Source organism: Vicugna pacos, chromosome 6 (genome assembly GCF_048564905.1).
Source record: "Vicugna pacos chromosome 6, VicPac4, whole genome shotgun sequence".
Lineage (NCBI taxonomy): Eukaryota > Metazoa > Chordata > Mammalia > Artiodactyla > Camelidae > Vicugna > Vicugna pacos.
In genome coordinates, this window is record NC_132992.1 from 4,049,408 (window position 1) to 4,073,627 (window position 24,220).

Consider the following 24,220-nt stretch of genomic DNA (forward strand, 5'->3'; position numbering starts at 1 on the left):
AGGTGGAAAAATTTAAAACTGAAGAATAAAATGGTCTACAGGATTTTTTTCTCCTTTTAAATAGTTTATATTTTCCATTATACTTATATTTTTCTTCATATTTACTTTATAAAATAAAGAAAAAATCTTAAATTACCCATTCAAACCATTTGAAAATGGTACCTTTTCTTCTAATCATTTCGCATTTATTGGCTCAATTTTTTTCTCCTTTTTGTACTGTGTGATCAAACTCTAGAACAAATTTATACCTTCCTTTTTTAGCCTATTATAAGTATTTTTCTATATTATTACAAACTGTTTAAATATTTTATATTTGCTTCACAACATCCCACTGAGTGAAGAATCTAAAGCAATCCTTCACTGATGGACATTTAGGCAGTTTCTAATTTGTCACTGATTAAAAGAATGCCATAATGTATGTCTTTTTGAAAAAGCTTTTCTTGCAGTTTCAATTATTTCTTTAGAATCTATTTCCAGAAGTGAAACCACCAAGTTCAAGGATATGAAGAGTTTAAGTTCTTGATGCTCCTTGCAAAATGATTTTCCAAAAGAGCTGTACTTATGTACCCTCCCAGAAACCACTGTTGTGCTTATTTTAGCATATGTTGCCTTGAATTAGGTATCTTCTATAACTTTGCAAAACTGATAGATAAAAAATAGTATTTTGTTTCTCGTTTCCTTCATTACTGAGTTAAACATTTTGCTGTATGGTGAAGTAGTTTTATTTCCTCTTACGAACTGCCTGTGCATGACTTCTGTTTATTTACCTACTGGGTGGAGTTTTCACATTTTAAAATCAATTTGTACAAGTTCTTTATATGTAAAAGAAAAATCAACACTTGCTGATATTTGCTGCAGTTTTCCACCAACCCTCCATCCCCATACTGCTCAAATCAATATGCTTTTAATCTTTTTTTTTTTTTGAAGTATAGTCAGTTTACAACGTGTCAATTTCTGGTGTACAGCATAATAGTTCAGTCATATATATACATACATATATTCATTTTCATATTCTTTTTCATTATAGGTTACTATAAGATATGGAATATAGTGCCCTGTGCTATATACAGTATGAATGCGTTATTTATTTTATATATAGTAGTTAATATCTGCAAATCTCAAATTCCTAATTTATCCCTTCCTACACCCTCCCCACCCTGATAACCATAAGTTTGTTTTCAATGTCTGTGAGTCTGTTTCTGTTTTGCAAATAAGTTCACTTGTCTTTTTTTTTTTTTAGATTCCACATATTAGTGATACCATACGGTATTTTTCTTTCTCTTTCTGGCTTACTTCACTTAGAATGACAATCTCCAGGCCCATTCATGTTGCTGCAAATGGCATTATTTTATTCTTTCTTTATGGATGAGTAGTATTCCATTGTACAAATTTATCACAACTTGTTTATCCAGTCATCTGTCGACAGACATTTAGGTTGTTTCCATGTCTTGGCTACCGTAAATAGTGCTGCTATGAACACTGGGTTGCATGTATCTTTTTGAATTAAAGTTCCCTCTGGATATATGCCCAGGAGTGGGACTGCTGGATCATACTGTAAGTTTATTTTTAGTTTTTTGAGGAATCTCCATACTGTTTTCTATAATGGCTGCACCAAACTGCATTCCCACCAGCAGTGCAGGAGGGTTCCCTTGACTGTTGTCTTTGCCTCCCTCATGCACCCACACCTAACCAATTTTCCTTGAAAACATTATTAGATTTCCTATCCTTTCCATTGATTTATGACTCTTTTTTTTATCATATACATATCATACACATATCTTTTATATCAGGTAGAGAAATCCTCTCCCCTACTGTTTCTTCTCCAATTTTTATTATCTATTTATTGTTCACAATAAAATTTCAGAATACTTTAGATCATATTCTCAAAAACATTCCACTGTCATTTACCTTGGCCAGAATTCTGGTAAAATGCAAATTAATTTATCAAGAATTAATATCTTTATGTGACAGTCTTTTCATTCAGTTTTTAAAAAATTTTTATTTATCTAAATTGAGGTACTGGGGATCGAACCCAGAACCCCATGCATGCTAGGCACACATTCTATCACTGAGCTATACCCTCCCCTCATTCAGTTTTAGAATAGTCCATTTGAGAATCTGTGTAGGCTCCAAAGGGGTGAGATCCCTTTAGGGCTTGTATAATGTTGACACTGGGAGAATCCCATCAACTTATTTAGTTATAAATGAACTATCAAATAGTGAATAAGAAAGGGACTCTAGCCCAAGATGTGCCTCTGGCTAGCTGGGTGGATGTGGATCATTTCTTTGACCATCTCTAAGCCTCTTTCCTCACCTGTTAAATGGATGGAGTATCCAGCCTGCCTGTTTCTCAAGGCCATGGGAAGTAAGGGATGTGAAAGTACGATGAAAGGCATGAAGTGCTACACAAATATGGGGGATTATTGTTAATACCAAAGGCAGAGAGTGTTACTTTTGGTGAACAGTGGACTAAACTACTGAAAAAACTGGCTTTGAAATTCTGTACTTGCCTTTTCCCAGGATAAAGAACCGCACAGTCATATTGACAAATATCCAGGAGAATCCCAAAAACTGAACAAAATTATACATGAACAAGTATCCTTTCTTCAAGCTTGTAAGAGCTGAAAAGTAAAGCAAGGCAGTAAGCTGTCAAAAGCAGTAGTCACAGTGGGAGAGGGGTGTGAGGGGCATCCTTGGATGACTTCATCCCTCTTTCCTACTTGAGTGCCCTAAGCTCCCCCACAAGTATCTGGCCCAGGCCCACACCAACCTGCGTTCCTGGTCCTATAGAGAAACAGATATGGAAACATTTGAGGAACATTACAGTCCAAGGTATGTTTTCAACAGTCTTTCCCCTCATAGCCTTGAAGGGGTAAGTATACAGACATAACAAATCCAAGAAGGAAAAAGGAAAATTACTTCTGGCAAAGAATGACTGACTAGCTTAGGAAGCATTAAAGGGAAATAAAGCTAAATCCAGCTCTTGCTCTTGTCATCTTGATATAATCTACAATTTCTTCTTTTCTAGAACTATATAAGGTCATGCAAGTCAAACTAGTTCAAAGAGAGAGAAACAGTGATGAAAAACATTCTGATATTTGATCATATATCCATTCAACCAAGTATTAACTGAACACCTACAATGTGCAAGAAACTATGAGTAGCACTACTAAGATTCAAGACGGTAAAGACGCTGCCTTCAAAAAGTTTACAATCCAAAAACTATATCACAAGACTAAGAGTGACAAATAACATCTTTTGAAAATTTCAAGTTGAGAAAAGGACGTTCGACTGGAGCAACATGAGTCAGCCAAGGCTGAATGGATGAGATGGTGTCTCATCGGGGCTTTGAAAGGTGGGTAGAATGAGAACACAAACAAAGGAGGAAAATTACAAACCGAGAGAGGCAGGAAGGAGAATAAGGGACATTAATTTTGCCTACAGCCTAAGGGCTGGTGAAGACACAGCCAATTATGGAATTAAGGAAGTGTAAGGAGCTTAGAGTTATAGTTGAGTCAAAGCAATAGGACAAAGGAAAGAATAATTCTTGAGAAGAGCCATGGAGTTTGGATGTTGTTGCTACGTATTTATTCCTATCTACATATTTTTGTAGCCACATATCTGTGCTGCTCCATAGATACTCTGCATAGACAATTGGTTACTACTCAAATAATCAGGCTTTCCGTGGTCAATCAAAAGCAGCCTTATCCTAAGGGGCCAAAAAAAGTCAGACTTCTGGTAACGTTTAACTAATTAAAATTTTTTTCTTTAAAACACCCAAAATGTATTACACTTCCCCATCATAAAGAACTTTTTTCATCAAGAAACTTCATGAATTTAGATAAAACAGTTAAAATATTTTTCTAACATCCTTAAAAAAATCCATCCATATACATGAATTTTTTACATATTTCAGAAGTTAATCCCTCTAAAACACACACAAAAATTAATTTTTTTAGTATAAAATTGTTATTTATTTAATTTATCTTTTGGTAGGGGAGGTAATCAGGTTCATTCGTTCATTTGTTTTATTTTATTTAATGGAGATATTGGGGATTGAACCCAGGACCTCATCCATGCTAAGCACGTGCTCTATCACTGAGCTGTACCCTCTCCCCACAAAATTAATTTAAATCTCAAGGTGGCCTCTTTACGTTATTCTTCACCTCCACTAAGCCTCTCCCTTCCTCTGCTTTTCTGAAGCAGAAAATTCCTCTAAATTAGTGGTTATTCAATTGTTTTAAAGCAATAAAACCTGTTTTTCAAAAAAACCCAATACATAAAACACAAAAGCCAAGCTGCTCTGATTGAAGTGGACTTGCTTGCTTGGCCTGTCCTTCCAAAGCATCTCTGGGAACCCCTGAGGTAGCATGAAACATGCTTTGTAAACCACAGCTCTAAAATGTTCCCTGGCACGCCAATCAAGTGCCACCACAACTTGAAACGTTCAGTGTAGGACATAGGAGGAATCCTTCCTTCACTCTGCTTTTCAGCATGGTCCTCCTACCAGAACGGGAGCTCTCTGAGCACAGGTGCTATGATGGATTCACTGGCTCCACATCTCAAGGGCCTGGTGCAGTGCTTCCCATATAGCATGGATTTAACAGACAGCTGCTGAATTTAATCTATGACACCCCGAAGATAAAACACTTACAGAGCTTCTTGCTTGGACAGATAGGAAGAGAGCTGGATTTTTAAAAGTTTAATGAACAGCAGGACTATACAGAATACTCTCCATTTTTAAGGTTGACAACCAAAGCCCTTAAGATCTCAGTTGGGACAAAAACACCAGGCTGGAAGAAGTATCGTCATGGACATATGCTGTCACTTCCACGTCTAGGCAGGACTTGCGACCACCCATCACTAGGTCAGTCCAGGAGACCGAGGCTCTTCCAATCTGCTACATCACCCTTGCTGTACTTATATGAATGTTAGGCCCCCGCCAGAAGGGGAACATTAAAAAAGTAAGGCTTGTGATGTGGGTGTGTACAGCTTAAGCACTGGACGTTAAGCATTTCTCATAAATTCACCTACATAATATGAGCGCTACTGCCGTTTCACACTCATCCATTCCCCCAACTCTGTCATAGTTAACTGGTAACTGCCGCAGCAGCAGGGGCAACTTACTTTCAGGGGAGCCTTGGCTTTCAAGTCTGAGTTTATTTAGGCGTTCTTCTTCCTAGAATTTGGACAGAAGTTTTCCAAGAACAAGTTAGAATTCCCAGATGCTTACAGGAGTCCACATTTTGGATAAGTGATCTGACTCCCTAAAAGCCACCTCCTTCTCCAATTGTGTTCTCGCTTCACTGGGGAAAACGTCCTAGCTCATGCACCAAAAAGCCTGCCTCCTCCTTCCTGGGCAGCACTAGTATGTGGAATGCCCATTTAGTTCTCACAGAATTAAACCAATCAGCTGGCTTCCCAAACTACAAAGTGGTCAGTCTTAAAATCTTAAGAGCTGGAAAAGACATCCAGAAAATCTGTCATGGTCAGAGAAACAAAATAGAGATTTCAGGCAGGAAATAAATTGCTGTTTCATTTTTTAAGATTTCTATAGCATAATTTTCCAGAAGCTAAAATCATGTCTCCAACATCAATGTGAACTTATATTAGGCTGATATAGATGGATACATAAAGAAATATTTATGGGTACATGTATATGTATGGGCTAGTATACACATATGTATTTTCTTGTTCCATCAGCTGAGGGGGCCTAGAAGCAATGGCACACCAGTAACAATGAGCAGACCTAGCACCCAGATCTTGGTTTCCACTACCATTCTCCAATAAGAAAAACAGAGCAGGGAATATAGGAGATAAACCTGAAACAGCTGATAGTGCCAGAAACTGAGGCCATGCTTTAAAAAAAACGCCTCACGATGTTGGAGCTGTGGCAAAGGGACATATGAGCCAACTGCAAGAGCTTCCAGTGGCCAAAGATGGAACAATCTGTGCAAGAAAGTAAATAACATGTATCGGATTATAATCCAAATCATAAAACAAATATTCATGAGTACACAGTGATACAAATAAGTGATTGAATAAATAAATGAGAACAGAAAAATCTCCCATGCAGAAGAACTCCAAGTGAAGTATGCAAATATTCCACCCTAAGGACAGGCAGTGTAACTCCTGACTCCTTAAGCGTGGGCTGCATTGTGATTTCCTCCCAAAGAGTACAGTAAAGACAGGAGAGGAGAAACATTGCAGTAAAGAAACCTTACACTGGAGAAACCTGCCCCAAAATACCTCAGCCAGATGCTCAAAATTAGTATCAACAGCAGTAAGTCATGTCGATAGTACATACCCTTGATATGACATGCTAAGAAAGGCACTGTATCTCTGTGGGATTCCTGCCAAAAGCACAACTCCCTAGTCTAATCATGAGAAAAACATCAAGCAAATCCCAACTGAGGGCCAGTATACAAAACACATGACCTTCTATAACACCACGTCTCCAGGTCTTTCAGTGAATTTATAACTTTGTCCTTATTCTTTCAGATCCTAACAGGATATGAGGTGGCCTGAATAACCTGGGTTCCTCATGACTTCTGTCTAGATCCTCGGGTCCTTACTGACCTTGGCTCTGAGCTCCATTTCCGCATCAGATTCGTCCAGCCAGCGATCAAAGTCAGGGGCCAAAAACAGTGGGCGCTTCTCCTGCTTGGTGAGTCTCTCCCACCACTGACTCACCTTCTTCTGCACCGTAATGTTTACCTGTCTCTGGGTCAGTTTGTACACCGGCTAGGAGAGAAAGTGAGAATGTGAGAATGCCCGCTCCCATCGCCCACTTCTTCCCCGGAAACCACACAATCCGGTGTGGCTGCACAGAGAAGCTGCACAGTGTGCTTTCTCGCTTCCTTCTCTGTTGCTACAAGTCCTCAGGTAAAGAAAACATTTAGACCAAGGGTTGGTGTGAGGAAGAACCAGTGAGAACTGAACGGTCCTTCTCTCTTCATTCCCCAGTGAATGACACAGGAGAAAAGCAGGGTAAGAAAGGTAGACGGTTCTGGTTATCCTAACGAAAACTAGCGTGAACGTCCTGCCAGATCCACCTCAAGCAAGGCACCACATCCATTCACCCTCTCAAATGCACCATTACCTTCCAAATCTTCCTCCCATGAAGATGACTCAATTCAAATGGTCAGCAGTCTCTGGATTGTTTCAGAAAGGCCTGCATCAAGGCCAAAACTGTACTGGATCAGTTACAACTTTTTCACAAGCATTCGGTCACTACTGAGTCTTCTCAACTAACCTCAAATTCTCAGGGGGTGTTCTAGCTCATTATTCATCTTACGGCCTCTCCCTTTGCCTCCAAAGCAAGCCTAAGACAGCTTCTCTGCTGACTATTACGAATCTCGGAGCAGGAAAGGATCATAGCGATCACTTAACCCAATCCTTCATGTAATACATGGGGAAACTGAAGCTCGAAATGAGGAAACTTATTCACGCTGCTAATAAATGGCAGAGCCCAGATTCAAGAGTCAGCTCAGATTCTCTGACATTCCTCTTCTTCTGCAGCTGGGCTCTGTTCCAGACAAAAGAAGCACATTCTACTTTGGTTTATCTTCTTTCCCACAACCCTTGCTTCTCATTTCACAAAGCTACTAGTATTTATTTCTCAAAATGGTAAGGGAAGTGAGCAAGAAAAGAACATACCTCTGGCTTCACAAGGTCTAAGAACTCCAGGTGAAATTCATAAACATTGTCTCCTTTGGCACCGTGCCCCTGAGCTATAAAGACAGAAATGTCGGTTACAGTCAACCTGAGCAGAGCAAGGCTGCCCAAACATTAACCTGGGGAAGTTCTTTCAGAAGTATGCAAACAGTAACAGGTCCTACCAAAATGAGTGGGGACTTGCGAGCAGAGCTATTCAAAAGCTCAGTAGTTAAATCCTGGACAAAAGTTTATCTCCTTCTGTTCTTCTGGTAATCAGTTCCAGAGTATTTACTTAATCTTCCAGTGTGGCCTCAATGATGCCCAGTACAAATAAGAGGCAGGAAAAAGAACACAGAAAGCAAAGCCAAAGGTATCCCATAGATAAAAATTTAACTTTCACATTTACTTTGGCTCTGAATCCAGTGCAAAGAGTAATCAAGCGAGGGTATTATCTTGACTGCCATTAGAGAAAGCTGCAGGGTACATGGAAATGCTGGACCGTCTCAAAGAAAGCTCTGAATTTAACACCTTCCAACCACGGATAGAAAATGAAGAAGTTGACACATGTGGGTGGAACAAATGGAACAAAAAAGAGACAATTTTCTCAGCTCATTCCTAAGAGAGGACAAATGGAATTCGGAGGAAAGTCCTCGGCTGACCATCACACCATCCCTGTGCCTTGACACGGCTCCTTTCCCCACAGCAAGCAGGTGCCGTGCCTCCGAGCCAGTGACTGAGGGACGTCCCTGCCCCCTAACTCTCCCCCTTGGTTCCCTCCTGGGATTATCTTTCCTTATCTGGCCGTACACGGTATGATTTGCCTAACAGGTGCTACAGGTGATTACTGTGCTCTAAGATCATAAATTCTCTAAGGTGGGACAGTCTATAAGCTCCGTGTGGCAAGATACATCATTTTAACTTCTTTCAAATATTTAACTCCCCCCAAAATCTAAGCTGCTACCTCAACTGCTTTCACCTTGAAAAGTAAATACAAAAGCCAGGCTGTGCCTTCAGGCAAGTATATTAAGGTAGACAGAGTCTCACATAAGGCAGAAATTCTTCAATCTCCCATAACCCCAGTCACTTACTAATGACATTCAAAGGAACTGGAACAGAGAGAACAGGGAGAACCCCACCCCAGCGGGTAACAGTGAATCCAGACCTACCCTCTCAGGCACAACAGAAAATCTGCTGATGACCTAGGGAGGAAGGAGGTGGGGGACAGATCCACAGAATCAAAGACTGTCAGAGCTGGAAAGGCTTTAGACAGCACCTAGACTGCAGTGTTCACTAAACTGGTCTCTAAGAATAATATCAGGGAGCCACGGAGCCTCATGAAGAACATTTCTATTTTTTATTTTTGTTATAGTATTTTTTAAAAGTGTATTCTGGATCATCCAGATGGCTACATTATAATCCAGTACTACCACACAAGTTCAGTGGCTGTGTTTGCGTCTGCATTCACAGCTGCAATGGAGACAAACATCACTTGAGGTGACCATATTTAATTCTTAACTTGTTTCTTAATCTAAGGTCTATGGCCCTGGAGGATCCTGTGGACGCATGTTCAGGTGTCCATGGATCCTCAAGTTTGAGAAACACAGACTATAACCCAATACCCTCATTTGATGGGTCCAGAGAAGTCAGTAAGTTGTCCAAGGCAGTAGCAGAATTAGAGCTAGAAGACCAATCTCCTGATTTCTAGCCCAGGATCCTTTTCCCTACATTTACTGCCTCTCCAAGGGGAAAGCAGGATGTTAAACAAATGCTTAACTTTTCTAATCACAGAGCTCAAAACAATCTAGTTTACTCCAAGAGTATTAGAGAGGGGAGCTTCAACAGAAAGTGAATAAAAGAAACAGATAAAAATAAACAGCAACCCCCATCACGCCTCTTTAACTGTGTAGAAGGCTGGGAATATTTGCTCAGATACTGACCTTTGAAATGCAGCACATTTTCAGTGATGCTGATGGCAGGATTCTGTGGAAAGAGACCAAGGATGCGAGAAGGGTATTTTAATGAGGAGAAAAATAAAATTAAAACCAGGGGCTTACTTCCCTCCATCCCCCCTTGGGGACTCAACCTACGATGCTGTGCCTCCCCCAGAGGATATATTTGGTCGTGTGTTCACGTCTCTGTAGGGCTTCTCAATGTCTATCTGCATCCATCTGAGATTGCAGGCTCCTACAAGAAGGACCCTAAACTGCTCTGCTGTGCAGAAAATCAGATACTGAATCAGTCCATTCTGATCATGACAAATGGTACATGGTGCCATGGGGAATATACAGATCTCTAAGATGTAGCCCCTGAGCTGTGGAGGCAGAGAATCTAGCAGAGCAGATGAGTCATTTCCTGTGAGAAGACACCATACAATATCAAGTAACATGTGCTCAAGACTAAAAGAGCAGTTAGGTGTTGGGCGTTAAGAATTCTTGAGAATGAACATAATGGGAATAGAATGTTTAAGGAAAACCTCATCAAGAGTGAGACTTGTACTGCAACATGAAAAATAAATTAATTCCTTTAGGTTAAGTGAAGGGCCACAGATTACAGGTGGCTGGATGAAAATGAAAAAAATGCAGTGCCTGAGCCTCAGGCTCCACACTCTTGGCCCCTATCCAAACCAAGACTAGAAGAGATCAAAATTCTCCAAATTGTTCATTTCGTCCCCGAAATTGCTACATGTCTTTCAGTGGTATAATTTAAAGTGAAACAACTTTTTTCTGTGGATGAGAAATACTTTACCTCCTAATTTCCAGCTCAAAGTTAATAAGCAAGAAGCAGCATGTTTCCAGTGTCATGCCTAGTTCATTTCTTTTTCTCCTGTAAGCTCCACTCTCTGTGTGCCATCATGCATCAAAGGAAACTGACAAGGCGGAGAGAAGGTGGAAAGGGGCTTTATAATAACAGGCACTGGGAGCCTAGATGCTCTACTCATAGCCAAGAGTCTTAGGAAAAGGGGGAGCCTCAAGGCTGGGATGGGGGAGCATCTGAGCCAAGCTTTACATTAAGAACCTCCCCAGTGAGAGTACAGACTTGAGGCTGAGAAGCTCACCGAAAGGGGTTACCTACCTAGATGATCTTCTCTGTACCAGGAAGAGGGAGTTAGGGAACCTCATCGAAGAAGGCTACACTTTCACAGGCATGGCTCCTCGCCAAGGGAAATGGGGCTCCTCGCCAAGGGAAATGGGGCATGAAAGCTAGAGTTCTGGGATGTCTTAGTGGTAAATTTCCTACCTAGGCCACCTGTCCAACTCTGTGTTCCCCATACCCTAACTCACTTGGAAGGAAAAAAGAAGTTTTGGGGGCCTAGTTTATCCTCTTCAGACACAGATGTGTACAACCACAGTTTAAATACCTAGCCACAGCACAAACCCAGGAGTTCACTAAGCATTTCTGTGAGCCCGATTCCAGATGCTAACTCAGCAATACTAGGACCGCTCCTACCCAGCAGCAGACTGGGCATGTCCGGTTCAGCTTCCCCAAAGACGGTGGGAGTTAAGGAACACATTTCAGTAAAAATGAAACTTATGCCACAGACAAGCTTAAAACTGGGAAGGAAGAGACTCTGAAGCAATTGAAAAATTAATATCTATATTTATAAATGATATTGGCCTATAATTTCCCTTTCTTATATTTACATCATAAAAATGAATTGGAAAATGTTCTCTCTCTCTCTCCCCCCACCCACCCCCATGAAATGTAAGTATAAGTCTGGGGTGGTTGCCAGCCTTCAGCATGGCCCTCCATGCTCCTCTCCCCCTGGTACTTACACCCTTGTGTAGCCCCCTTCCAAACGATGTCACGGATGATCTATGTAACCAATAAAACACAGTGGAAACAATGATGTGATTTCTGAGGTTAGGTCATAAAAGGCATTGCAGCTTCCATCTGAGCCTCCTGGATGGCTCACTCTGGGCAAGACCAGACACCATGACATGAGATTCTATGAGGAGGACTAGCTTATGGATACCGACTTGACAACAAGGTGAGCTAGACATCCCTGAGGTGGCTACTTCGGGGCATCATACAACACCAACCACAACTGACATCTGACTACAGCCTCTTGAGAGAACCCAAGCCACAACACCCACTGAGTTCTTCCCGAAGGACCTTCGGGAACTGAGGTCATAAATGATTAATGCAACAATAGATAATCAGTAAAACTGGAACTGCTTCTTTAAATGTTTGGTAGAACTTCCCAGTGAAGCCATTTGGACCTGGAAATTCCCTTGTGGGAAGATTTTTGACTATTGACTCAGTTTACTTAATGGTTATTGTGCTATTCAGGTTTCCTATCTCTTTGATAGAAACCATCTTTATTTCCTAAGAATTTACCCATTTTATCTGACATAAGCTTAATATTCTCTTAGTTTTTTAATGTCTATAGTTTCTGCCATTTAAGTCTTCATCACTGATATTGTTTGTATCTTAATCTTGTCAAGAGATCTGTCCACTTTGTCTTTTCAAAAACTAACTTTTAGTTTTATTGATTCTACCTCTATTTTCTATTTCTGCCTTATCTTTGTTATTTTCCTCCATTCAACACTTCACAGGAGAGTTTGCTATTTTTTCCCTAACTTCTTGAAATGGATTCACAAGTCATTAATTTTCAGACCTTTGAAATATAAGCATTTAAGAATATGACTTTCCCGCCAACTCCCATTTTGGTTGTATCTGTCGAGCTCTGAATGTAGCATTTTCATTATCATTCAGCCTAAAATATTCTCTAATTTCCATTATAATTTCTTCCTTGAAACATGGGTTATTGAGAAGTGTTCCTTAATTTCCAGAGATTTTCTAGTTACCTTGTTATTAATTTCTACTTCAGTTGCACTGTGATCAAGAAACATTCTCTGTATGATTTTAATCCTTTCAAACTTGTGGAGACTTGCTTTACAAAGCAGTATACAGCCAACTTTTGTAAATACTCTGAGTGAACTTGAAAACAATGTACACTGTGGACTTGCTGGGTGTAGCATTCTATATGTGGCCATTAGGTTTACTGCTAATTATCTGTTCACATAATCTATATCTTTACTGATGTTTGTCTTCTTATTCTACCAATTACTGAGAAATCACACTACTATAATTCGCCTATTTCTCTGTGCTGTTGATGAGTTGAAACCTCTATCATTATGATCTTTTTATCTCTAAAAATACATTTTTGCCTAAAAATCTTATCTGATATCATCTTAGTTATTCCAGAGGGACCTACATTTTCTTCTGCCAGGCACCTAGGGACTCCACCAGTTGGAGCCACTTTAAACTAAATTCATCGCTTAAGGATTTTTGGATCTCTAAAACTGTGTAAATTGGAGTTGCATAATCTTTTTGACAGCCAACTGATGTTTTAACTCCTGAAGGACCTTTCCCTCTACTTTGCTCAGCACTAAGCCATCTGGGGATAGGGAGATGAGATGAATTTACTTCTAGTTCATCCTTACCCTAAGCGCATAGTTCTCTCAAGTGGAGTCTATGGAGAGAAGGGTTTCCTGTTACATAATAAAGCTTTTGTGGGCTTGGATCTTACTTCTATCCCTGCACTCTGGCAGGGTATCCAAGTTCATTCAGTTGAGCAAATGTTGTCAAAGCAAAAGCAGTTTCAGTGTTCAGCTCACCTCTCTGAAATTCCCATTTTAACTTCTAATTTGTTGACTCTTTGATGAATTTAAGATTTCTGTTGAACACTTTCAAGTTGCTTTTAGAAGGGTTGATCTGCACAACCTAGCCCAACTTTTATCAGAGTCAGAATTGCACCTTTGTTTATAAAAGGGGCAATTTGATAGGGAAAGGGGTAGAAAGTGGTTTTGAAGTCAGGTGAATCTGGGTTCAGATCCTAGTTATATCACTTTTTATTTCTATCATTCACTTTCAAAGCCACAGCAACTGTCATCATATTTAAAACAACAATAAAACTTGTTTCACAAAACTGTTGCAAGAATTAAATTGTAATAACACAGAAGTCTGGCAACTAGCAAGCACTCATATTTTGGCTGCTTCTCTTCTTCTCAATGCCCTCCCAAGCTTCTGTATCTGTTGAACATTTATTCATCTTTTAAAGTGCAGGTCAAATATTAATTCCTTTTCCTTCCTACTCACCCCCAACATCAGAATTAATAGCTTCCTTGTTATATATTATCTTCACTTCTATTATACTACTTATTACACTGTTTTATAACTATTGTTTATTGGTTTATCTGCCCTTCCAGCCTTGAGTTCCTTGATGGCAGGCACTGTGTCATTCATCTCTGAATCCCTGAAGCCTCAAAAACTTCAGTGAACTGAAATTAAACCAAATCATCCCATTTCCATTATTTCTGACAGAACTACAGAGTTCAATGAAGTATTTGCTAACTAACCCTTTAGACAAAGGTTTCCTTGGTCATTCTAATGGTTGGTTATTTATCTTATTTATATGATCAGTATATACACAGAAAGGAATTACAAAGCAAGTGTGAGGCTGCTATCTTTAAAGGGGGCTGTTTCCAAGATCAGCTCTTGGCCAGCATCTGGGAACCTGGCTGTCCTCCATTCCCTGATAAGGTTGGTTCACTTTTCTTAGACTATGCCTACAAACGATGTGATTTATGGTGAGCACTAGCTTTCCTTATGGAAGTCTAGAATTTTGGTATAAGCTGGGTGGAGAGTACCTACGAAACCAGCCCCCAACAGAAACATGAGTGCTGAATCTCTAATGGACTTCCCTGGGGCAGAAACATTATTCATAAGTTACTGCATTTTTCGTTGCTAGAGAAAAGAGCACACTCAAGTGTGCTCCCTCACAGTGGGGAGAGAGGAAGACAAGGAGGCCTCTGTATGGATTTCTCAAAAACTATGCCTGTGTATTTTCCTGTCACATATCCTTTCACCACGGTGCTGGTGCGTTCTGCTCAGCTCGACTTCTGAATGTCTGAGTGTCTCGGAATTCAATCCTGGGCTGCTGCTTATCTCTATAAGCTTTTACTATATATCAGTTTTCTGACATAAATTGGCATCTTGGGGGTCAAATTGAGCCCACAATATTTTATATGGCCTGCAGAGAATGTTTTTGTTTTATTTATTAATTAATTTTTAATTTTAACTCACCACCAAGCACTTTCCACCAAGGAATTTGAAGTAGCTGTCCCCTCTTCCTACAATATTCAGTTCCCATAATTTTGCATGGTTTTTTAACATTTAGGTCTCTGCTCAAATGTCACCTCCTCAAAGAGAACTTCCCTGACTACCCAATCTGAAACAGTTCTTGTGATTCCTTCTCATATTTTCTCTTGCTTTACTTCCTTCATAACATTCAATGTTATCTGAAACGATTTGATGATTTTATCTGCTTTTAGTGTGCTTACCACCACCACCATCACCACTCAGTGAATAAGCTTCACGATAGCAGGGACCTTGCCTGCGTTGCTCAGGCCAAGGTCCCAGAGTCAGGAAGCCTGCCAAGCACACAGTAGGTATTTGTATATATTCACTGAATCAGTATAAAACTATGAGGTTTTTTCATTTTAAAAATTCTGGATTTCTAACATCTTTTTCAAAAATTAGAAGAATTAGATACCAACCGTGGATCTCCATTCTTGAATGACAATAGCTACCCTCTAACATGAACTTTATCCTCTTCAATTAACCACTCTCCTCATCCAGCTCAGTTCACTCACATTTACTGAACACTCACTACATTGCCAATTATCTTTCAAAGTATTTCACATTACTAGCTCCCCGCTCCCCACACACAAAACAAAAATCTATCAAATAGGCACTGTTGATAAACAATTTTACAGATGAGAAAAATAATGCTTACAGAGCTTATGTAACTTGCCTGAGATTACAAAATCAGCAAGGGGAAAAACCAAGATTCAAACCAAGACAAACAGCTTCCCGGGTTCCTAATTACAATGCTATGTTTTGAGCATTTGATTTTGGCAACCTCTGATCTTTACTCTCTTCTGGATCATCTCATCCTGCCTCAGGGGGTTAAATACTAAAACTTATTAATTGGTAACTCCAAAATTTGCTACATTTCATCAATTCTAACATTCACATTCATTTCACATATAATCTCTCTATAACTGGGCTATTTATTGCAATTGACAGCAGCACCTTACAACTGTGTAGCAGTTGTGCAGCCCTTACATGGGTGTCACTGCCACAGCATGTGCAAGCTTGGCTGTTATTCCAAATGGCATGATTACACAGCCGCAACCCAATATTTCAGTCAACAAACCACTTAAAGGCCATTTGAGGAAGTAGTATGAGTCCTGGTTAGTATCTGGAAACATTGTGTTGACATCTTCTGGTGAGATCAAGAATGTGCCAGCATCAAAACTTATAGATGTTAATGGCTTGAAAAAAAAAACTGCCAGAGGTAACAGTGGAGCACTTGTTTTCAGAAGTGTTGCATTACTACTGCTCTTAATGGCACAGAGGATGATACCATATGGAAAAATAATGACAGTGACATCTCTGAGTATAAAAGAGATTCAGAAGAGTGAATTCTGAAATATGAAGATGGTTTAGGAATATCTTCACCAAATTTTTTGCTTATATTTTCACATTTACATGTATAGAAGAGTGAGATTACATAGAAATTAGATAGATTTTATGATTTTTTAAACTGTTTTGAGAAAAAAAAATAAGCAGCCCCTGACATCTGAAACTGACCTGACATTCACAGCCAGATCTCAAAATTACTACAAGCTGGTCTAAAGCTCACAGCAAGGCCATTCTGTTCTTCTACTGAACATAAGCAATCTCAAAGAATATCCGCCAACCTCAGGTTACTGAGACTATGATAAAATGACACAAGATAAAGTCATATCATAATTCCGTCTAAGCACAGGTCATTACACCATCCACAAAATACTCAGTCATAGAAATGTCCCCATTTTCTGACAGCATCCTAACTAAGTTGAATCTCCACTTCCTTAGACTCTCTCCCGATTGCTCAACCAAAGCCTAAATCCTATAATCAGTTCCTTCTGACACCCTCTTACTGAGACACCTCTCAGTTCCCCGTGTGTGTTCTCCCTCACTGAAGCAAGCACTAAACCCTACTCATTGAAACAAGGTACGTTTCTAGTAGTCTTTGGCTGGAGGGAACTGAAAAGTTTAAACAAGTCTCAACGAGTTCTTTCAAAAATAAAAAACAAATATTTGAAGTAATAAGAAAGTATGTATCATAATTTAATTAGCAGCATTTTTTTCTTCATGGTGCATAAAATAATGGAGTCTCTTATAATTAATGAAGTCTAAGATTTCATGAAATTCTATTTTCAGCCCAGACTATTGCTCTGAACTCTGCATTTGTATAATTAGGGGACTACTTCCCATTTCTACATGGAAACTGTTTAAGACAAGAGTTTCACACCAACATGTCCAAAAGGCCCCTAAACCTCTTCTCTAGTCTTAAATTTTTCAGTAAACTGTATCATCACCTATTCTGTGCTTAAGCCAAAATTCTAGGACTAGTTGTCAATTCCTTCCTCCTCCCCTCTACTAGCCCCAACATTTGCAATCCATCAAGGCCTGAAGGGTCTCTCCAAATATATCTCAAATCTGTTCGTGGCTCTCTACCTCTACAGTCATCCCTAGGCCGAGCAGCGTTCTCTCTTACCCACAGTGCTACAATAACCTCCCTAAATGCTTTTCCAGATTTCACTTTTGCCCCTCTCTAATCCCCATAGCAGCTGGAATAATCGTTTTAAAACACAAATCCTATAATGTCACTCCTCTGCTTAAAACTCTTTAATAGTTTCCCAATGCTCTTACAATAAAATCCAAACTCCTTACCATGGCAACAAGGCCCTACATGACCTACATCTTGCAAACTCCTCCAGCCTCATCCCCCTATAACTTCCTCCTTTCTACACTCCCAACGTACTAACATCCCCCAAGTCCTTGCTTGTCCTTAAGTATGTGCCCCTAGTTGGGATGTTCTTCCCCCAGTTCTCTTCATAATTCATTTTATCCTTCCAGTTTCAGGTAGCTCAAACATCACCTCCCCAACGAAGCCTCTCCTGATCACCCTATTTTACATGCTTCTACCAATTATTGTTTGCTTTCCTCATAGCACTTACCTTGGGCTTATTTAATGTAATCTTGGAATATGAAATACTCCAAGCAATCAGCCACACACAGAAAAACAGAGCAAACATTACTGTACCTATTATCCATCAGCATTTTACTTTACTTGATTCAGTTTTTTAAAGAAATAAAACCGATATAGGTACTCAATCCCATTGCCCTTTCTCCCTCAAACACGTCTCATCCTCACAGATAACCACATCTAGGACTGGAATTTATCACTCCCACTGTGTTTCTTTACATGTACAACATGTTGGGTATTCATTACAATACAAAGTATTATTTTACATATGACATAAATGGTTTCATATACAATACGAATATATATAATTCTTCAACTTGCTTTTTATTTGATTTATTTCTAAACTTTATCCATAGATACAGATGGTCCTGTTTTGTTTATTTCAGCTGTTGTACAGGTGCCATTGTGTAAATATACCACAATTTATCCATTCTTTGGTTGATGAGAACTGAGGTTGTTTTCAAATTTTTGTTGTTATGAACATGCTGTCTCTTTATGCATAAATGGAAGAGCTCAGTGATACGTACCACAAATATCTGCCTCAAGCTTGTGTTAAATCTGTTTTTTTTTTTTTTAGGGTTTATGTTTTTGTGTCTTGTTTAACACATCCTTCCCTGTTCCAATATTGTAAAGATCATGTCCTATATTTTCTTTTTAGTAGCTGAGCTTTATGCATTTAGGTCATTAACCCACCTGAAATTGACTTTTATGTATGGCATTAGGCAAGATCTTATTTCATCTTTTTGCCATTTGGATTATCAGTTGTCCCAATACAATCTCCTGAATGGTTCATCCCTTCCCCTATTAATTTGTAAAGCCATCACTGTTGTTCAATAAGTTTTCATGTATAGATAGTTCAGCTAACAGACTCTATGCTGTTCTACTGCTCTTTGTGTGTTTCTCTCTCTCATCTAAGGTTGACTATCACTATAAAAATCCCTTACACGTGAAGAGCACACTACAATTTACAAAACATCTTCAAATCCAATATCCAATGCAAACCTCAAAACAATTCTGTGAATTAGGTGTTATTATTCACATTTATTTGGATGAAGAGACTGAGGCTCATAAAGGTGAATAATCCACGGACACCAGAGACTAAGTGGAAGAGCAAGGACCCAATCTCATGCATTCAGTTACGACTCTTTCCACCAGACCCTCTATTAGTTAAGGTCAAGAACAGTGTCTTTCAAGCAGCTCCCAAACAGAGCTATGCACACCGTCCACATACAACTAAAACAAAAACCTTGATAAATGAACAAATGCTTTAACAGATAAGGTTGTTGGCAAAATCTGTCCATCATGCTTATCCTGAAAATAAACTCTATTCTGAAAGTAACCCTGCCCAAGCCCCACTGGACTCCAGCTGGCCCCTTTGCTACCGCTCACCTCAAACACAGATAATGCTGCTGTTGAAGCCTTTACCGAGTACCATTCCTCCTCGTGTCAGTAGTGGTTTCTCATCAGTCATTAGCCCTGCAGCTCCAAGGTTAGAACAGAGATGTGAAAACCAGACAGTCCTCTGTGTCTCAGGAAGGGCGGGGGGCAGGGCTGATGCCCCCAAACTGGAATTCAACACTGAAGCTCACTTATACACAGGCTGAGGGAAATGCTATGGAAAGCAGGGGGCGACAGAGTGCTGTCCAACAATCTAGCACCTAGCTTAATGAGAAACAAAAGTAGGTACTCCACAAATGATCTTCATTGAACAAATAAATGAATTGCATTATCTCAAACCAGAAGCACCAGTTTCACAGGCCCTGCAGAGAGCAATTAATTGGAAAAACATTTCTAAAGAGCAGCTCCTAACATTCAAAAGCTGGCCTTGTTAGAACATGTTATTCTGTTATAGGACATAAACAATCTCACAGAATACCTTAATAAAATAAGACAAAGGCCACCGTATAATTTTGTGTAAGCACAGACAAAACTATGGCTACAATGCCACCCACAAAATACCAGACACCCTTCCTCTCTTGGCCAAAATAAGTGACAGGAAAATATATTTAGAAATTGAAATAAATTAGCTGTAGTTCAGACATCCAGACTAGAGCTGGATGGCCATCGTGGGTAAGGCTTCAGATATGTTCCCGTATTACTAAGGACTTACATTTTCTAAACTGTATCAGGCTCAAGAAAACCCAAAGACAGTGTGTGCCCCTAAGGGATATTTTTTCCTTGCCCCCACCCCCCACCCCCCCCACAGCAAGGGCCACCAAGTGTCAGGCCATAAATAAACTGCCTCTGAGAAATCTATATGTGGACACTGGGCTATAAGTGGTGTGCACCCCAATTCAGCTTGCATTCAAGTGTTAATTACACTCACCCTGCCTCCCAGCAAAAGAAGGGCCATTCATCAAGTCAGAAGTGGAATATGCACTGCGGGCAGTTATCCCAGAGCCCACTCCCTTAAACAAATTTCAGATGGGCATTTCAGGAGGAATGTCTAATTTGGCTAATTCCTTTCTAGGACTCTGGACAGGGAACAACACCACCAAAAACATAAAGGGGTCCCCTCTGATATAAGTAAACTAAATTCAGGGTCCTAAACACTAGTAACCCAATCATAGACAGAAAAATAGGAGTGCCCCTGTTTTCTGACAGCATCTAATCTAAAGTGAATCCTCACTTCCTAAGTCCATCCCCCAATCACAAAAGTCCAAATCCTGTAATCATTTCTAACATCCTTAATGAGCAAACCCATGGGGTATGTCCTACTTTACTGTTATAAATAATAAATACAACTTGATTAACCAGAGGTGTGTTGCTGGCAGTCTTTGGCTATAGGGCACTGACACATAGAACAAGTCAGACAAGTGAAACTCTATGCCTTTCTCTTTCTGTAAAGTTCTCCCAATCTCAGCTTGACAAGAACACTCCATCTTATTTCTGGAAGTCACCTCTAACTAAACGAAAGAGAGGTTACAAATTCCTTTAAGACCAAGGATCTGGTTCAATATTTAACTCAAATTCTACAAATAAACATACTTATGCACAAAGCTTTTTTGTTTGTATATAGGATGCTTCCTCCTAGATAGAAAGCCCTTGGAAAGCTGAGTCTGTCTATTTCATCTTTGTAAATATGCAGTACTTTACACGTGGTAGAGAATTTCTTTTATGAATGGCATTAACGTGCTGCTTTAAAACTAATGGCAGTTGAAATGGATGCCGCAGAATTACAGCTGGGAAATCCCCTCAAAAAAACAAAAACTCAGTTGGGGAAAAAAGGATCCCCCCCCCAAAAAAAGGATTTCTTTCTCCAAAAGAAAATTCCATTTTTTTCTCCACCTTTACATTTCTTCATTTTTAACTACATATTCAAAACACATCCCTTCATGTTTAAAAATATACCAAATATGATTAACACACATGATCATGTTTCTTCACTAAAAGGTTTAGGTCTTTCAGGAAAAATATAAGTATGATCATTCTTTCATTTGCCCAACTAATTTCCATTTTTTCCCACACCACCCTACTCCCTCTAAAAAACAGCTTTTCTGTTAGTAGTTTCAAAAGTATCCCAGATAATGTTGGGATCTAGTTACATCTAGAGAAGGCCTGAGTTTATTTAATTGGTCTATATAATGCTTAAGTAAATACTAAAACTAGATTGCCATGACACATATTCCGTACTTTTCTTATTGATTGCTGGAAGAATACTCTTTAGAAGGAGACTTTTATCCCCATTCATGAAGATTTTGTTTGTTTTTTTTCTTTTTTATTAAAACACCCTGGAGCAGAGTACAGGGAAACAGCACAGAACATTTATTCATCCTCTGATGCAAAAGTGTAGCTCAGTCTGGCTTAACACATTAAATGACACACCGTGCAATGTCAAACTATTGAAAGGCATTCTGGCCAACATTGTCTTTATCTTTCAACAGGAAAACAGTTTTACATTCCAGAAGCAAAGATTAAATTCAGCAAATGCAAGTCCACATTCAAAGAGCACCTACACTTTGCAAGACAATATGCCAGATGGGCTGACAGATCCAAACATAAATGCCTGACTCAGAGGCAGAGAGAGTTAAGCGGAGTAGGGAGGTTACAAAGTGCCATAGATGTCAAGGAGAGTAGGGTGTAAGGAAGACTGTAGAAAGAACATTCCAGACTGAAAACTCCAGATCGTCAAAGACTGGAATCCTGGATGGTAGGGACAGGGACATGGGGGTACACAGGTCCTGAGATCTCCACCACTTAGGAGGCCTCAGCTTGTTCACACAGGGGGCCAAGGAGATCAAACATAAATGCTCAACGTAACTTAAGATAATTTTGCAACTCAGCAAACCTGAGCTCCCAGCCTTCAGAATGGGGGTAGGTGGGGTAGCGGGGGTATTATTTCTTCAAAGTCTTCTGGACTAAAATTAACTAGAATGATTTCCATCGCTCAAAGGTAGGGAGGTGGGTGTGGCCCCTCTGAGGCAGCGGCGGGCCTCGGGAAGGTCCGAGGGGGCTGTCTAGACCTCTTCAGGCCAGCGCTAGACGTCCAGACACCGCCCAGCAAGCCACTGTCACACAGCACTCCCGACCCAACGAGCTCATCAGCTTCGAAGGGCCTTGGCAAACCTGAACCCCGACAGCCAGGCCTCTAGGGTTAGGCTCGGGCTCCATCAGTCCGCAGACCGCGAACAAAGAGGAGGCCCGGGGCAGCCACCAGGGCCCGCGCCGGACTCACGCAGCACCCGAAGGTACCTGAATCCCTAACGGGTCGCGCCTGGGCCCATGGTCTGCGGGTGTGCCTCGATGTGGGCCAGACTTTACCCGGGCCTGGAAGCCGTGAGCGCACTGTGTGCATCCCGCTGGCGCACTACTGGCTCTCCGGCACGCAGCGGGACAAAGGGGACAGGGGTCCCAGAGGGTCCGGGAGCCGCGACTCCGCGCGCGTCTTGCCGCTCGGCCTTTACCTGCACGTCACTCAGCTCTACGCGCAGATACAGCTCGCGGTGTCGCTGAGCCCAGTAGACGTGCGGCGTCAGCACCTGATTCTCCATGACCACGCTGCCCAGGACGGGGAGAGACTAAGCTCGCTGCGCCTCGCTGCCCCTAGAAGAGCGCTGCTGGAGCCCGCCGCACGCAGGCCGCAAACGCCCGCACTCCGGAGTGCCGGGAGCCGGCGGCCGCGAGAAGAGCCACGCTCGCGGGCCGCGCCTGCGCAGTGGCTAGTCGGGGGGGGCGCGGCTGCGCGGGCTCGGGGCCAGGGCGGGGGGCGGGCCCAGGAGCGTGTGACGCCACTGCTTTCTGCGATTGCCTCCGGGGTTGGGGTCCGCTGGTGCGCCACGCTTCCATCTCTTATGGGGGATGCTTAACAATAAGCGTACACGTAAAAAACGGTGGAGATTCATGAGGAGCCAATCAGCATGGAGAAAGGGCTTGGGACTGGTGTATTCGTAAGGTCCCTCCATTCTGTCGCTTATTAATTCAATATTTGCCGAGCGCCTACTATGTGCCTGGGATTCAAAGTTAAATACCGGAGTTTCAGGAGTAAGGCGTGCTGTCCTGGAACCCTCAGTCTGTTAAAAACCACAAGTAATTACAGACACAATAAGGACAATGATTGTAGGGTAAGCGGTATGGGAGAGAATGGAAGAGTTCCAAGGGGTGAGAGTTAAATGTACAGGCCAGAGATTTCCAGCGCTGTCCCATAGAACTTTATGCAATGATAGAAATATTCCCTTCTGTGCTGTCCATTGTGGTAGCAGCTAGCCATGTGAGGCTTTTGAGTACTTGAAATGTGGCTAATGAGACTGAGAAACTGAATTTTTAATTTTATTTACTTCTAATTATTTTAAATAGTCACCAATTAGTAGTTATCCAATGGGACAGGAGACTGGTCTCAAAATAGGAAACCCAAACTAGAGATAACACTAGTTTATTTTTAATTTAAACTATCTTGTCGGTATCCACTTTCATCCCCAAATCAGCTGCAGTGAAGAATTTCATGGAAGCAACATTTGTATGAAAAGCAGAAATCTGGGACACAAATGAAACTTGTAATTCAGTTCTGTTAGCACCCATTTATTTAGCAAAGTGCTGAGCACAGGGATCCAGAAATGATGCCAGCTTTCAGAAAACATTTAGCTCAGGGGGTGGGTCGTATAAAAATATAGAGGGTTTTAATATGGGGAATGTGCTGAGCTCACAAAGAGGCAGGAATTTAGGAACTGAGGGTTGTAGGAACCATGGCAGGCTTTTGAGAACAAATCCTTGAGAGCTGGACAGCGAAATGTGAGGAGAAATTTGACAGAGGAAGAAGCAAAAGTAGCACAGTGGAGGCACAGAGCAGGAGTCCAAAGATGAGGAGATATGGAAGGTTCTGCACACCAGGGGTTGGGCATGCAGGAGAGGAGTCATTATGGGTCTGGAAAGACAGGTAAGGAGTGGATTAGCAAAGACTTTGTTTCAGTGAGGTGTTTGTACTGTACCCCACAGACACGCACATGGGAGCCAAGGAAGTCT

At 40.9% G+C, this 24,220-nt stretch overlaps 1 protein-coding gene across 1 annotated transcript in view; it reads right to left on the reverse strand.

The window, feature by feature from the left end:
* HACD3 (3-hydroxyacyl-CoA dehydratase 3) overlaps nt 1–22,922 on the reverse strand; it is a 35,068-nt gene extending 12,146 nt beyond the window's left edge. Inside the window, exons 1-6 of the mRNA XM_006209606.3 lie at nt 22,669–22,922; nt 9,597–9,639; nt 7,660–7,733; nt 6,580–6,744; nt 5,128–5,179; nt 2,511–2,621 (exon numbers count right to left, since the gene is read on the reverse strand). Coding sequence (XP_006209668.1) covers nt 2,511–2,621; nt 5,128–5,179; nt 6,580–6,744; nt 7,660–7,733; nt 9,597–9,639; nt 22,669–22,755 — 532 coding nt within the window. The 5' untranslated portion in view covers nt 22,756–22,922. The remainder of the gene's footprint in view (nt 1–2,510; nt 2,622–5,127; nt 5,180–6,579; nt 6,745–7,659; nt 7,734–9,596; nt 9,640–22,668) is intronic.
* Between the last annotated feature and the right edge of the window lie 1,298 nt (nt 22,923–24,220).